General features: G+C 38.2%; 1 protein-coding gene across 1 annotated transcript; it reads right to left on the bottom strand.

The window, feature by feature from the left end:
* Nucleotides 1-4,139: 4,139 nt before the first annotated feature.
* RBM46 (RNA binding motif protein 46) lies at nt 4,140-14,419 on the bottom strand. Its single transcript, XM_063157991.1, has 5 exons — nt 14,258-14,419; nt 10,196-10,663; nt 8,240-9,022; nt 5,576-5,635; nt 4,140-4,227 (listed from the first exon to the last, which is right to left on the bottom strand). Exons 1-5 carry the CDS (start codon nt 14,406-14,408, stop codon nt 4,202-4,204), a joined length of 1,488 nt encoding a protein of 495 aa, XP_063014061.1. The 5' UTR covers nt 14,409-14,419; the 3' UTR covers nt 4,140-4,201.
* Between the last annotated feature and the right edge of the window lie 2,903 nt (nt 14,420-17,322).

Here is a 17,322-nt window from a genome sequence, read left to right on the forward strand (position 1 = left end):
TGTTTTTTACTTGTGCCCAAGGTCTTCTTTGCTATCAAAGTTTCTGAAGCATCTCCTCCTCAGTCAGAATTAATTCCTGGAAGATTGATTGTGATAACTTCCTGCCCTCAGCCCAGATACACTTTCCCAAGAGATGCTATTCTTCCTTAATTATACTGAAATTGCCAATGTTAAATTAGGTACATACAAACAACAGAATGTCTGAATCCACCCTCCTACTCTTGTGTTTCCTAGGAATGTGCTGCAAATACTAATACCTGTGAAAAGTTATTGGGAAATGTCTTCACCTCCCTTGCTGTGAAAGCTGTAGAGCAGAGACAGAAAGGCCCGGCCACTGCAGGGACCACTATTCGCATGAATTTTGTTTTCATATACTAGTGAATACTTCCCTCTGCAGGAAGCTTTAAGCTGATAGCAGCCACAGTCTCTGGCAGTGTAGAAAAATATGCTCAAAGCCTGAAACAGGATCTTATAGAAGATATTTGTGTTCTTATATTCTTGAAATTTCACCCACCTTAATGCAATACCTAAGATTTTCTCTTCATTCCCATGAGCAGCTACTCGTATTCTAGAATCCTAAAAATTCGACCTTGTTTGACAGTTGTTGCATTGTTAAATGCTTCTCCATGGTAGTTGTGCAGCATCTGTATTTTTGGAAAAGGCTTGTCCCATCTGGGTCATTCCTGATAGCAGGTGCCATCCCACTGGCTTGAGCACTTCTTTCATGGCAGCGAGGGCATGGCTCCTGAGGTTAAGGGTTACTGATGCTCTCTTTGATTAAGCCATTCACTCTTTCTGTCTCCTAAATCTGCCACAAACAACTTGGAATGACTTCTAGCCATGGGGCTCCTTGTCAGTATGGTGAACAAGTGGCTGGCAGAGAAAGGAGCTCTCAATGGCTGCTTTAAACCTTCCCTTTGCCTGGCTGTTTGGGGCCTGTCCAGGCTCTAAATGCAGGAATGTGTTTGAGACTGCTGGATCATTACCTGTTTTCTTTCCTTTCATCTAGGTTGGACACTAAACAGTGTGAAGAGATGATAAACTGATCATTCTTTGTTATACATGGCAACTGCTGTCAAGAAATGTGCTGAAAGAGAGGACTTAGAACAACTGACTTCTTGGGGATTGCTTTTACCTCAAGAGTGTGCATTAACCCAGTATCTTCCAGGTGACTTGCTCTTTAATGCCGTTTCATATTTAACATTTTTTAATTTCCATTAATTTACTAACTCTTGTTGATTGTTAAATAGGACGCTAACTTTGGTTCCCCCATCCCAAACAAGGTAGTAATAATATTAGAGGGAGGAGGGAAAAAAAGGCAAAGAGATGAAAATGGTAACTGTAAGAATAATGACCTCCTTTTCTTATTTAGGGCAAATTTTTGATGCGATGGGTGTAGCTCAAAGTAAAAGAAATTTGCTTCACCAAAGTCAGTGACCTCTACTTTCAAAGAGGGGCTTTTAGTTTCTACACCAGTTACAGAAGAGGGTCATACACCAATTTACTTTTTACATTATACAAAAGTATGTTAAAAAAAAAAAAAAAAGGCAACACTGTGTTCACTGTGTTCTGTCACAACCTTTTTAGAAGAAATACATGGTGGTTTATTTTCCAAAGGTTAATAAGCTCCAGTGAGATTTTTATAAGCATGAAAAATATGTTTGCAATTTTGCACACTGATTAGAGATTTCTAATGATGTGTTCTATATAAACTTCAAAAAGCCTGAATTACAGCAACTGTGTGCTACTGCTGCTTCAGCTGCTCATTCCTTTCACCACTGTTCTTAGCTGTAGAACAAAGACAAATTCTGCCTGAGGGTTGTATTTGGCTGGCAGCAACCTAGCACTCATTACACTCAAATACTTGATAATGGTTTAGTACTCACATATGTTGGCAATATTGAAAAGAGTTGCCACAATAAATGCTCGTGTTAATAATAATGGATGGAATTTGCTAGTTTGTAGCAAAACTGGGGGGGGGGGGTTTGCCTCAGTTGGAAATCTGATCAAGAAGGGTGTTACACACCTGAAAAATGCAATCCCCTGGCTTTCTACAGTACTGGGCATGCCTCCTTTTGTTCACTGAGGAGACACTTTTGTTTGCATCTCTCCTTCTGGTATTCACTGGTATTATGCAATTTTTGTGCACCTTGGGCCACAGCTCCCTTCATTAGCTAACAATAACAATTTTACCTTGGTTTGCTGGGTCCAGATTTCCATGAGAAAAGCAAAAACCTAAGTCTTCATCAAGACACTTGAAAAATAAAAGGAAGCTTATTTCAGCAGTCTGTAGACTAGAATTCTCAGGCTACCAGGAAAATACTTTTAAATTACCCACCCTGTATCTTACCAGCCTTATACTGTATAATTCTATCTCAAATTGATTTTTCTCTTGGCCTTAGGAACCACGGATTAAACAAGTTCCCTGCTGCCTTTCCTCATGAGTCTTTAGGAAATCCTAACCTGTTAACAACGTTCACATGCGATAAAAGCTAATCAACTAACCTGCCTTCCAACAATTACTTTTCTTTTTTAAGTCCTCACTCAGCCCCTTAATCACTCTTTCTTTTGTTCAGGAAAGCACTGGAGCTCTGGCCAAAGGTTGTTATTACAGAAGGCAAAGCGAATTCTGCAAAGTAAGTTTGTGAAAGTACCATGTGTAAAATAATAATTTATTTTTCTTTTACACACACCAAGTATGAACAGCATAAATTTAATATAAATGTTAATTCGCATACAGAAGTCAAACACATTATTTCAACATTAGAAATTGCAACATGTAAAAGAATTATTAGGTAGCTAATATCAAATGCAAATGAAATGAAACTGCTGTAACTGCATCTAAATTAACAGCAAAAAGGACAATTTAATATGGTGATGAAATACACTGAACCAAAATACATAGTGGACCACAACAGTTGATTGCTTTTAAGAAAAATTATTCAACTTGAAATCTTTCCATTGCATTGTTTTCTGTCTACATAATATTCCTTTCTGACAAACAATTTTCAGATACAACAGCTCACAAACAATACTTGCAGAGGTGAGGCCCTTAGACATTTTAACCACCTGGTCCATTCCTTGTCAATGAACTGAAACTAGGTATAAAATTCCAAAAATAAGAATGGTCTATAGTATTAGTTTCAGATTGTTAAGAAGGTTTAAAAAAAGGTTGGTTTATTTTGTCATTCAATAAATAAAGCATTTGACTGAGAAATGCCAAATAGTCACAATAAAAATAAAGATGGCTCACTCAAAATGAATTACATATATCTGATTTTAAAAATCAAAAACTATTTTCAGTTTAATGCTGAACAAGGTTTTTTAAGAAGAACACGGCCTGATTAGAAAGTGAGCAAGCTGCTGTTCCACATGGCTACCACAGGCAAGCACAGGTGCTGGTTTCAAGGGACAGCCTGGATCAAAGTAAGGCCTTTGTGAATATGAAAGCACACGTTTGTCCCAACAGGGAGGTGCTAACAACAGGAAACACAACCTAGTGAGCTGTACATAAAAGCACATGTAATCTCTATCTGTCAGGATTTTTTTTTGCCTGTTTTTGTCTCCAAGAATTAACTAAGGTATTGAACCTTAGTGCTACAACTACAGCAATGTAGCCTGATGGTACAGTCATGTAAAGTCCTTCAAAATACCAGTTTTCCATCAATGTACTGCTAGAGCAGATGCAAAAATTTTATTAGACATGTTCTTCCTATCAAATTTTGCATCAAGTTAATGGAAGCAAACTTGCAGATGGTGTTTAAGTCTCATATTATGCAGGTTTATGATTGCTAGAATGGTGTTCATTGTTTTGTTGGTGGGATTTTTTAAGATTTGCTTAAGATTTATTACATACAATAGAAGCTGAAAAAATTCTGTGTGAAAATACAAGAATAGGAATTGTGGCAAATTGTTTCAACACTAAATATAAATTACTGCTGTATAGGCTATTACAGGTAATAAAAATCTTTAAAACAAATTATATTTCAAAACCCAAATTTAATCAAACTAACCAAAACAATTTAACATTCAATTTCACTAATCTTTAAATTGAAATGCTTAATACACATGCTTTGAAGAATTATTCATCAATAAACATGGAATGTGAATTTCCAGTAATTATGTATCAGTGGGGTGTTCTTTTTCTTTTCATTACAAGATCCAAAGCAATAAATTCCAAACTCCTCTTCTTCAGGGATATTCAAACCAAGTAGGGTGTACAGTTGGCTGTGGAAAGAGAGGGGAGGGGGGGGAAAGTGACTTTGATTTCAGCAAACATATTGCATTATCAGTTTCAAGATAGACTTAATAGTGAAGATAAAGGTACAACAAAAGCATTCAGAGTCTTATACCAATACTGTGCTCTTCCCTTTCCTCTGCAGCACTAACACTAACTCAAAATAATTAAGAAACTGTTTAGTCAAATGCTCAAAGGGTTTTTTTTCCTGAGAGCTTTATAGTTTTAAGAGACCCCATTCTTCAGGACTGAATGCATTTTCTCCCCATAGACACACTCACGCACACTTTTAAGTGAACTAAAATAATAACCCTTTGTTTCACCTTCACTGAGTGCAAAATATTAATGCAGACAAGTGCAGATTAGGCCATTGTTCTGAGCTATATTAGCTACGTACATTATACATGCCATAGCAGCTGTCATTCATATTGCCTATTTACCATATTTAGGTCAGAGTCTACACTCAGCTAAGCACCAAGTTCTGCCTGATGTACTCTGCACAAACAAAACCCAAATTCACTGTGATCATCAGTGCAGTAGAAGAAAACATGTTAATTATATCCTGCTTTGAAGTGACTGACTCTACGGAAGGCAGGTAAGTTATTTCACAGATAAAGTCAGTCCAACATTGTTGTGTCTGTCTAACTTAATTCTTTTCCAAGTTCTCTTACACAGACCAAGATTTCCAAAATCTGTGTTCCCTGCCCATTAGCAGCAGCTGAAAAATAACTGAACCTTTGGGAAATGTTTTGTGTGCCTGGGATTAAAAACTTCCAGCAGTAAAGTTAAGACACATCCATTAATCCACATTAAATGGATTTAATGCCATTTTCAAACTGCTTTGTAAGCATTCTCACAGCACTCCAAAAAAAAAAAAATATAGGGAGGTCTCAGAAGTGACAGATATACATACTTAAATTCATCCACAATAGCATATTCAAAAAAAAAGTCAGAGGAGACAATAGTATCTTTTACATGAAACTGTGTACCACTTTTGTACATAAACTTATGTACCACTTTTGTTCATAAATTTAAACCCAAGCTGGAAAGGCAAATAATTAAGAAATGAGTGAAAAAATAACTCAAGAGTCATTTTAGGAATAAAAGCCATGACCTTCTTTGTGCTGCACAACCAACAAGACCACCAGACTGTGTGATCCTTCAACAGGTATAGGAGAGGTATGGTCTCCTTTGGAAAAAGCAACAGAGAATCTCTGCAAGCCACTTTAGAGCTGTGTCTGTGAGGAAAGTACAACTTCTCTAACAAATTGTGCAGCTAAGACAATGTCTCTCAGAGGGTAAAAAGCCACAATGAACAATCCTGAGAGGTTTACTCACCTTTACTATCCCACCATGCTGCATTCAGGGACAGCAATGTTATATATGCTTGCTCAGGGGCTGTAAGAAAAACCATTATGTGTAAGTCATCTGATAAACATTTCAGACTTCTAAATTCATACTGTTAAAAAATTTCTTATACTACATTCTGAGCTTTTCTAAAGATCACAAAAAACTTCCAAACCATGAATTACCACTTATCATCTCTATTTGTTAAACAAAGCCAGCAACTTCTGTATTCTTTCCAAACATCCTACCATTTGTGGCTGTTGACTGTTCCCTGACAGCACAGTTTTCTGCTGTCAGGGAACAATCATGTTTTCTAAAACTATCTTTTTCGAAATATTCAGGTGACACCAAGTGGTTAGTTGTTGTAGTGCTGTCTGCTCAGGTCTGCTGTGTACCAGTACTATATAATACTTGGTAAAAATCAAGTATTCTGTAATGTGTGAAAGGAAATACAGAAATACATACCACAAAAAGAAAAATTAAAAAAAGCCAGAATGCCTTGAGATTATTAATCAAAGCAGCCCTTTCTCATTTACTTACCTTAGAACATCTATATTCTTTAAAAAGAAAAGTAACAGCAAAACCCAACCTCCTGTACACATCATCAAAAATTAAGTGGCCAAAAAATTAGGCTCCTGTAAGAGAAGTTACTTACCAAAAAGAATTAGCCCCCTATATCATCTTTGTACACTCATGTTTATAGTAAGTTGCTTCCAAGAAACACACTCAGACTTTTCTCAAATCACTGCTAGTTATCAAAAAACCCACCCCAGACAAAACCCCCAAACCCCAAAGAAAAACCATAACCCATACATCCATCAGCAGCATCATTCAACACTTCCATGAGAAGAAGGACTCTGTCACATCTAGCAAATCATCTTTACCTGCAGATATTCTTTCAACACAGAATATACATTGAACTGGAACAGAGACAACTTCTTTAGATTAGATTGGGAAAGGAAATTGTACTTCTAGATTCCCTAAGGCAGCATCACAACAATGCCAAATCAAAAAGGGTTTTTTTAATCAAAGATGTGTATCTTTCAAAAGTCAGCTTTGTACACATTTGCAACAAATCAGGGTTCTGCATACTCTTTGCAGGCCCCAAATCTTCACAAACCAGAATGCACAGAGGCCATCAAAAGAAAAAGTGTTATTCAAAGATAACATGACAGCACTACTAGCACTAGGCCATTAAGCAGACAGCTGTAAAAAGCAAACCTGGTATTTGGGAATTCTGCTAAATACAAACTCACATTAACTGTGACTGTATGGCACAATCATGTGCTAAAAAGCTTTAGAATTCTATTAATTTAAATCCACTTTAAAACATTTTCCCTACAGTTATAATTTGTAATTATAACTGAGGAGATAAAAATCTCAACACATACTTTCTTCATTTTTTTTAAAATGGTCTGTGTCAGGATTTGCCCACAGCTGTGAATAATCACTCCTAATCTAACTTTAATTGTTCCCTTGATTCTTTCCCACAGAAGTACAGGAGAGAAAATAACTTTAGGTAATGAAAGAAGCAAACTGGGCAGGTACATTTGGTCAAGAACAAAACCTGCAACTGTCCTTATTCTTCTTTTAAGAAGAGCCTCACATCACTATTTTGTGTTTAGTACCCTTTTTATCTTTGTGTTTAGGATTACATGGGTTATAAAGGTGTGGCCCTAATTTTCCTAGCTAGAAAAATATGGAAACAGACACTCAACTAATCAAATGCTGTATGTACAAAACCTGACACAGATACTTAGTCACTTATTATTCAAAATCACTTTGTCCATCTGAAAGCATCACCTTCTAGAGGTGTCCCAATAATGTAAACCAACTGCTGCTGAAGTGGACACAATGTATAAGGCTTTGTGCTTCAGAGCTTCTTCTTCCTCTAAGACCTTTTGGCCACACCAAATCCAAAACCAAGGAGAAGAAAGAATGTAAGCAAGAAGAAAAACCTTGTTTACATTTTAGTCGTGCATTGCCAAAAAGAAAGGCATCACAGCCAAGCCTGAAATAAGTCTGCTATGAACTCATCCAAAGGAGCAAAGGAGAAACCTCACCACAGCCTACATACATCTCAAGAGACTTGAAGAACAAGTGTTAAGTAGCAGTATGAGGAAGAGAAGAATGGTAACACTATTTTAACAGTGTACTGCAATCACTTTTCCAATTCACCAAAATTAGAGCAGGTGAGGGAAAAAACCCAACCAAAGAAAAAAAAATCCCACCCCCCTGCCCAATTTTATAATGGAAAAACTTTCCTCTTCTAGTAGTTGCATTCTGATTTTTAAAAAATGTAACATATATAAATGAAGATGCTAGAACACAGACTTTCAAAAAAATTTTCAGCACTGTAATCATCTCACAGATGACCTTAAACCTAAGTTACTTACATGTCATCTAATTCTTCCTTATACATCATTCCAGTAGATGAACGTAAGCAAAAATTAGCCTGGACTGTTTAGATACTTTGAGTGTTTTCTCAGTGCTTTCATCTCATGGTCCAGACTCAACTGACACAAGAACCAAGCCTTCTGCAGACTACTTTATACAAAACACACCTGTGCACCAAGATATGTATGCCAAGGACCATTTAAAAGTAACTTTTCTAGCTCCAGTTCTTCATATATAATCAAAAATATTTATGCTTACCTAGATGTAAAAGTGTGAACTGTGCTGCCAATTCCTTTGCATCTTCTACTGTTGTACAGAGTTTTTCTGGCATGAAATAACTCTGGGAATCGTCTGCAATACTAGAAATGAGCACCTTGTACACCAAGAGTATTTTCCCATCCTGACTTGTGGTTGAATACAAGCAATATTCTGGTGGTGCCCAGCTATTTTTATGGCAAAAATAATCCAGATGCATTACTGCAGAACTGAAGTGACTCAGCTTTAAAGAATACATGCTAATTGGAGTAAGCTTTATTCCTGGAAAAATGGGATATGTACTTCTTTCAACTTCAGGAGGGCTTGGACTGTGCTGACCATTCAGACGAACTGAAAGACTTGCTGGTTTCCCCAAGGATTTCTGAGTACCATCTTCTTTGTTAGGAAACCCTAAGAGGTTTTCAGAGCTGGGACTTATCTGACCATTAAAATGCTGCTTCCAAGAACTTTCTTTGTTAACTGGCTTTGCCAGGGTTACCTCAATGCTAGCTCCATCAATGCACTTTCCATTCATTATAGACATAGCAGCAACTGCATCTTCACGGTGGAAAAAATGAACAAAAGCATAGTCCCTCAACTTCTTCACACGTTCAACTACTCCTGGCTTGAACTTGTTGAATTCAGCTTTGATCTTGTCCTCTGTAGTAGATATCATTAGATTTCTCACATACAAGACTTTGACTCTCTGCATAGTTTCTTCATCAACTACTTTCTCAGGATCTGCCCAGTCTACTTGAATAGTATGACCCCAGGGCTGGAATGTTCCTACAGCAAAGAAGCATTATATAAATAAGAAACATGCAAAGGAAAGCGGAATCATTCTTATCACCTATCTCTACAAAAAGAAAACATGATGCATACCACTAGAAACTGGGTTTTGTTGCCTATATCTACTAAATTTATCTGAAATTGTTAAAGTAAATGAGACTCTGCAAAAATGACAAGTGCTCTGTTACTTTGGGTTCATTAAACACCATAAGCTGTCAAAACAAAGACTTTGTGACATGCACATAGAGACACACAAAAGGAGATCAAAAGTAATGGATTTACAAAGCTACTAAACACAGCCTCTTCAATAAAACTACCACTTTAAAAAGCATGGGCAACACTTGGAAATAGTAATGTAAATGTACAGCTTCAGCACAACCCTTACTCTATGTTGCAGCAGATGCCAGAAAACTAAAAGAAAATAAACCAAATATGCTTTGTTACTCATGTCAACCCATCATTTCGTGTATCATAGTGGTTTATTTCTCCATTCAGTGATCTGGAGGTATTTCACCCACCACTTTGCAGATATATAGATACATTAAACATACCAATTACATGTTGAATATATTCCATATTATTACAAGTATTATATAGTATTAGGATACTTGTAATATATTTGATATTTTGTATATTGTATATACTTTTGCATATTTATTTTCTCTCTTTTTCTGTCAAAATTATTTTCTAGTAAAATACTAAAGACCTACCTTTTTTAAAATATGAAACATTCATGTATTTCATAGTGATGAAAAAAACATTACTCATGACAACCCACAGAAAATATGAGGCACATTCAAGGCATTATCCTTTCCGAGCTCACTTTTAAGAGAATTTGAATGCAGAGCCTTGAGCATGTAAATGAAAACTGAATGTGTGCCCATGCAAACACATACTGGCATAAACACCTAAATTACATTAAACTGATGTCTATTTTTTAATTGTCAGAACTACCTAAATTATAGCTTCTTAAAAAAAAAAGCTTAAAAAACCCCACAACTACAAAACATAAAAAATAAACTCATCCTTAGCCAACAAGCAATACTGCAGTTTTGAAACTCTCAAAACACCTTACAGAATGGAAAACAGATATGATCCACCATGTCATCCCCCCCAATGTGGAAATAGATACTCTCCATAAAAACTCAGTTTAATTGCAAACAGGTTTACCTGGGATTAGTCGTCTTCTAGCCATTGCAGCTGCTCTGTGAGATTCATATTCTACAAAGGCAAAGCCACGATTTTTAGTTTTGTCAGTGGCATTTGGATAAACAATGACATCCACCACTCCTTCTGTAACTTTTTTCATTTCATTCAGTATTTCTTCTTTCTTCTTATCTTTAGGGATTGCTCCAATAAACAGTCTGCAGTTGTCCAAGCTTACGCAGACACCGATAAACTTCCCTGGACGAATTTCATAATTGTTAAGAATCTTGATGGCCAGCTGGGCTTCCTCCTTAGTGGTGTACATGACAAAAGCATAGCCTCGGTTCTCCCCACTGAACTCCATCATCAGTCTGAGCTCATAGATCTTCCCAGCTCTCTCAAAAACAGGAACCAGCTCATCTTCATACATATCACGCGGAATCTTACCCACAAAAACTTCACAGCCACGAGGTGGTGGAGGACCTTCCCAACCTTAAAATAAATTGTCCAACAGCAACCTTAGTACAAATGTACATTTCCCCCATATCCACTTTGAATGTGGGAGTTATTTATTTGTGGTCTCAGCAGAAAACCAGCACATTCTATTATGTCTTATTTATTTTATGTTTCAATTTTTAAAAATGACAGAAACCCAAAGTTTGCATTTCTTTAAATTCCATCTTCTAGGCTTTTTTCCAATGTAATCTGTATGACAACACACTGAACATGTTTATCAAAAACACTGACAGGTTTACCGAGAATCTCTACTTCAATAATTTTATGCCCCTTACACTTTTATTTCAGTTATTAATAAAACTGATATACCTAAGAAAGATACCTAGGTAAGAACTTCAGTTTTATTTTCTACTACAATGCCTTAAAGTTACAAAATGTTTCTCTGCACTTCTTGCCCCATATTTTTATAAATTTTACTAAGGTCCCCATTGCAGCACTTTTTTTTCCTCCTTGACATAATTCAAAAACTCCAAACATTTTTCTCCCACCTTCATTCATCCAATAAAATGAGACTCCCTAAGAAAAGCAGGATACAGAGCCAAACTTTCTGCAACAGCCAAAAATATGGAACACTTTTACTCTAGAAACAGACCACAGTTTTCACAGGCAGTAGTGGATGATAGGAAAAAAAGAAGCAAAAAAAAATTTCCACAGAACAAGTCAGTCTCTGGTTGACACCCAAAAGCTGCAGAACATTTGTGCTTCTCTCCTTAAGCTAAGGACATTAAAATATTCTTTCATATCTCTGCCATACATACTGAAAGATATGTTCAAGAGATAATGTAAAGGTGTATTTATGCATTTAATATTATGGAGTTATGGTCTTCAAATGCAGCACTCCATTTTCCCAAAATAATAAAAAATTTAAAATGTTTGTTTGGCTTTGTTTCTTTTTTTTTAATTAGACAAACAACTCCGGTAGAAGTTTCAAAGGCAGACACTCAAATCATGACTAAAAGCTTTTTCTAAAAGTTTGGTGAGGAAGGTTTTCTACAGGAGAAAAAGCAAGGAGTACAAAGATGGTAGAAAAAACTATACTAGTGTGAAATGACAAAGCATAATGAGGCAAGGTGAAAAAATAATTACTCTCGACAAGTTAAGACAAGAAGATAATTAAATAACGTACTTTGGTTTGAAGTTCAGAATAAATTCATATTTAGATTATTTTGTAATTAACACTTTTTCCTTAATGTATTGTCAGAGAGTCTGTAATTTACTTTTGAAAAAAATTAACAGAATTGAAAGATTTTTGCCTTCTCACAAAATCATTTTGCATCTGTAAACCGTACAGAAAGAACTACATGGCACACAGGGAAGCTCCCAAGGCATCAGAACTGACATGCATTTTGGAGTCACACTCCATGACCTACCCAGGAAAAAGCCTGGCTCTGTTCCACACAGCATTCCAGATTTTTATCATTTTCACCTTTATAAATATCTCTGACCACCCGAGCTGAGGTCTGACTGGACATGGCAGCTAACACCATTTGCAGGCCAGTACTGCCATCACTCACATCGTGCCAGTCCCTTCCCACATAAAAACACAAAACAACTGTACAACATTTAGGAGCTCCATGACAATGGCAACTGCACACCCCAGTAGAGCAAAAACTGTGCAGGAGTAATGAAATTAAATAACAATCTATTTATTTATTAACTAGATAAACTTTTACCGTCCCTCTCAGCCCAGTAACTGATTGAACAGTGATTCTCAATAAGCAAAAGCCACTTACCACACAAAAATCCCCCTTTCATTTTAAAGCTGCATACTAACCCAGCAGTACAGCACATTACTGCCAACTGGAATTAGCCTCTGACTCCTGACTTAAAAAAACTGGTCTGTGCCACAGCTGCTGTGAGGGACATGTACTTAGCAGAGCACACATGGAAAGTCAGTCAAAAGCATTCCCACAAGTAGCTGACAGAGCTTCCTTGACCAGGTACTTGATTCACTGCTGCACAAGAGAAAATGGGACTCCTATTTTTGCAGCAGCTCAATCAACATTAGACATAATCCTCCTACTGTTAGTGTCCATGTCATCTTAAACTTCCATGTAATTCTAATGACTCACATGCCTAGTGACATCACTGGGTCCACTGCTTAGATGGCAGCAGACATAAAACTATGAAAATTCACTTTCAGCTTTTTTTTTTTAAACACTGTACAGAGACATTTTTCATAAGTGGCATACACTAAAAAAGAACTGCATCAGGTAAAAACCTGTAAATTTTTAGGGCAATTTTCAGCCACATCTGCTGAGAATAGAGCTGACAGGGAGACTATCCTTTGACAGCAACACAACCTTATAGAAATCACATCCTAAACAAGGAAAATTCATACTGAAACCCTTCATTTATAAAGGTACTGCCATTTTCTACAAGCCATCTCAAACATCTAAGCCTCACCTGGCCCACAGCCATTTATAGTAACTCAGAGTAATTGCCCACTTAAAAAAAATGCATTTTCGATGTCCTATGAAAATACATGAAGATTTGAAGAAAAGATATATGCCTATGTATGCCTAACATCAATGATTGATGGAAGAGGTACCTTGTCAAACCCATCTAGTTTCAGAATATATTAATAAAATTAACTTTGCTAAACAAACACACTGAATACTGTCTAATGCTCTAATTAAAAGACATTATTAAGTAAAAGATGTATAATAATTTAAGAACAGGCTGAAGTTAGTGATGTCCTGCAGTTCTTTTTCCAGTGCCATTTTCAAGAGTTTCACAGGGCTTCCTTTTGCTATTTTATATAGGCTTAGTAAAAGTACAGACAAAATGTAAAACAGAAAAACCCAGAGAAATAATTTTGAATTAATTTCCAATTTTAATGCAGCTCTAACTTAAACTCCATACAGCAATGAGTAAATAAAGTCCATGCTTATGAACATAACTTATAAAGACCACAAGTGAGAATGAACTGAAAGAGCAGCACAAAAATTTTCCTTCTTTCTGCTTATCTAAGTGCATAATCTGATTCAGAAAGAAGAGTTATTGTATTCCATATCATACAACCAGGCTTAGTAGCAAAATTCTTGTACACTGCTGATGTCAGCAACACTGGAAAAATTATTCAAAATAAAAGAAATATTTTATCATCATCTCTGAAACAAAATGAGTTAATCTTCACTGGTGCTCTCTCAGAGAACAAAAGTTAAAAAAAAATGCTTTGGCCAATGCAAGTGGTGAGGTGTAAGAGAAGACAATAAGTAGGTTAGGCCTCTGTCACCAACTTGTTTTTCCCTTCTATGTCCCTAAATGTTTCGAAGCATGTTCTCAGTCATATGGAACACACACTTGGCTTTGTGAACTCCACATCTGTTGTGCTACCTGCCAATTTAAGGTAGTTTTAAAGGTGTGATTTTTAAGTCCACCAAAAGCAAATGTTCCACACAGTCTAGCTCAAGAGATCTTAAATTGTTGAAAATTGTAAAACACACCAGGACCCTTCCGATACGTGTTGAGTTTCTTAGACTGCTTCCTTAAGCTTCTACCACTGGTCACTGTCAAGACACACAACACGAGGCTCCACCAATCTTCAGTCTCAAAAGAAGAGCTTACCTGGTGGAGGACCACCGAATTTTCTTTGCCCATTTTGCTGAACCATGCTGTATCCAGTCTTCTCCATGAGGGCAAGTAAAGCTGCCCCATTTTGAGCACCGCTTCGGATCTTGCCACATCCATTTGCTGCAGCTTTACTCTCCTCATGCATATCTGCAACAGCTTCAACAGAATAGCACAAATATTCCAATTCAGCAAATGCTGAGTGGTTGCGTGCATACAGAAGCTACCAAAATACAGAAAACCACTCATGCTATACTTGCCTATTCACTGTAACTTTGTTTAGCATGAAGCTTCAATCCTACACCCAGCCACTATCTCCTGGGTACTTGCTTTCAGCTCGTTGTTCCGTAGCTGGGATAATCTGGACCTTTACCCAGCGACAGAAATATGTCATGTAATCGATTATTACACGATCTGTGCTCAAACTCTCTTAAGTGCTATCACAGCTAGCACAACATAAGTAGCACAACTATTTTTAAGAACGCTGCCCTTCAAGTAGAAGAATGAATTCTTTCATAAAATACGTCATCACAGTTGTGTAAGGGACCAAAAAGCTACTCGAGGTGACAAGTTCCAGTTTCTTATTATAAGAATTCCTATTACAAGAATGCCAACTATTTCAAAATTGTATTTTAGTATTGATACACTGGAGGAACACCTCAAATCCATGCCAAGTCACTATAAAGAAGTAAAAGAATTCATGAACATAAATAATTCTGTTAATACCAATATATAATAAAATTAGGCAGAACAGTCTGGCAAAACTAAAGATTTGAAATAATCCTGTCTCTGGAATCACTGTTCTCATGACTTTATCCATTTTCACAATTTCAAAAACTAAACCTTATCAATATGGTTGCTGCTGCCCTATCTCCTATTTCTCTGGCATGCCAAGATCTCACCCAACAGCTTTAGGTTTCTGTCACCCAAGTGATGAAAACAATCACACCACTTGGCAATTACCAATTTTACTAGTCAAGCCAATAAAAAAATCTCAAGTCAGATGTTTCTTTCATTGCCTCTTTTAACTTCTTATTTACTCTTTTCCCAAAATTGTCTTCCCTAAGGTCTTCTTAGGCAAGCAATCTTTTTCATCACTTCAATCCTTTGTCCAAATGCAATTTCCAAGTGCTATGCCACTTCTCGAGAAATGCTGCCCAAAACATCATCACCAGAAAAATAAAGGTTCCACTGTCTGTTCTTCAGTGCCCCTTACACTTTCTTCATCTGCAGGCTCAGACTCCAAAAGACAATGTCCTGAGACATCAGCAGCTTAGATTTTATAAGAAAAAAATTTAAAAACAGCTTAAAGCTCACACAAACATTTTTTAACAACCCAGTACTATCTGCTCAACAAAACTGAAGTTTTTAAATATATTGTAGACCAAATTTATGGAGTGATGAAGTGCCTGTTCCCCTACTACATTTATGGATGTTATGCAAGGATATTACTATTGAGAAGTGGGGCTGCAGCTTATTCTCCCCCTCATACCCCAGCTTTAACATTTCAAATGTGCTTTAAATCAATGTCATTACTTTTAAGTGGATTTTTTCATAACAGCCTTCACATGACAGACCTCACAAATCCTTCAATTAGAACAGTGTTAACAGTTATTTTTCCCACCCTTGGAAAAAAATACTTTTGGTGGGGATATAATATTTTGTCTTTTCATCAAGCTAGTATTCACTTCAGAGAAGGAATCCAAGCAAGTAACCACTCTCAAGAAGTTTAAATTGTATCTGTCACAGGGCACTAAAAAAGCCAAATTTTTAACAAAACTCCTGGCTTCATCAAAAGTAGATTCCAGAAAACAGCAGGGCAGAGCACAAAAAAAAAAAAAAAATTTAAAAATCTCCCACAAGCACAAGCAAAAAAACAGTGTCCCATCTCCTTTCAGCAAGTGAATTACACTTACTGTGTTTCACAGCCTACAAGCTGCACAGTGATTCCGTAATTAGGAAACCTTTCGGCAGCTTCAGGCCTAACAAGGTATGGAGATGACAACGAAGCTGGAGCGAGGGGGAGGCAAACTGATTTACTGATTTTCCCTTTGTCGTCGTTATCTGCAAGGGCAGCACCGCGGGAGCTCAAAGGAGCCAAGCGGCCCCGAGGAGCTGCCAGAGGCCCATGCAGAAGCAAACCAACCTCGGGCACGCCTGGGGCACAAACGCCAAGGACGCGAGGAGGCACGGCTGCATGTGGGACACTAATGGAAGACAATAAACTCAAAACACACACGCACACCCCACAATGCCCCCCGGAATCTCTCTGCGCTACTCCCGCCGACTCGCACTTTCTCTACACCGCTTCACCCTCATCGCGCTGCCTCCGCCCTTCCCCACGGCACGGCGAGGACCCGAACCCACCACTATCGCCAGGCAGACGAGGCCAGGGCATGACTCCCCGCTGTCCCGTCGGGAGCCGAACGCCACAGAGCGCTGCCCGGCTGCCGGCGCTGTCACCGCCTCATGCGCCCGGCCCCGCGGGCACGCATGGGGTTTCCCTCGCTCTCAACCCGCTCGGCCAATCAGCGGGCGCGGAGGGCGGGCACGGACACAATTGACAGGCGGCGCCAGCCAATAGCAGCGGGGAAAACGTGCCCGGCACGCGAGAGCTCTTTAAAGCGGGCGACGGTTGGGCGAAGAGGGGGGGATGTGTCCGGCGCGCGCGCGCCGCAGCCGCCGCTGGAGCCGTTGGGACGGCGCGCGCCGCTCCCGCCCTCAGGGCGGGCACGCGGCGCCGCCTCACGGCCCGGCGTGCCATTCCCGCTCCATGGCGAATGGGGCCGGGTCGTGAGCGCGCCCTTAACGTTTTCAGAACCTGGCTGGTATATCTTTTTTTGTGTCCTGAGGATTTTATCTACTCCGAAGTGGCATATTTGGGCCTTTAGGATGTGATCTGGCATGCACTCGTTCTTTAGGGAGTGTTTAGTCTTGTTCACGTCTGTGTTGATAAGTAATACCAAAGTGAAGTATCACTGAATTAAAAAAGGAAGAGACCTCTGGAAAAGCCAAATCTAGCCTTGGAAAAGACCTCTGGAAAAGCCAAATCTAGCCTTGGA

This window comes from Melospiza melodia, chromosome 5 (genome assembly GCF_035770615.1).
Source record: "Melospiza melodia melodia isolate bMelMel2 chromosome 5, bMelMel2.pri, whole genome shotgun sequence".
Lineage (NCBI taxonomy): Eukaryota > Metazoa > Chordata > Aves > Passeriformes > Passerellidae > Melospiza > Melospiza melodia.

Excerpts from the sequence above, each read along its gene's own strand:
- RBM46 (XM_063157991.1), bottom strand. The coding sequence starts at position 14,408 with ATGCATGAGGAGAGTAAAGCTGCAGCAAATGGATGTGGCAAGATCCGA. Across the intron at positions 5,636-8,239 it reads GTTCACACTTTTACATCTAG|CCCCTGAGCAAGCATATATA; the intron begins GTAAGCATAAAT and ends TTTTTCTTACAG. Across the intron at positions 4,228-5,575 it reads AGCATGGTGGGATAGTAAAG|CCAACTGTACACCCTACTTG; the intron begins GTGAGTAAACCT and ends CTCTTTCCACAG.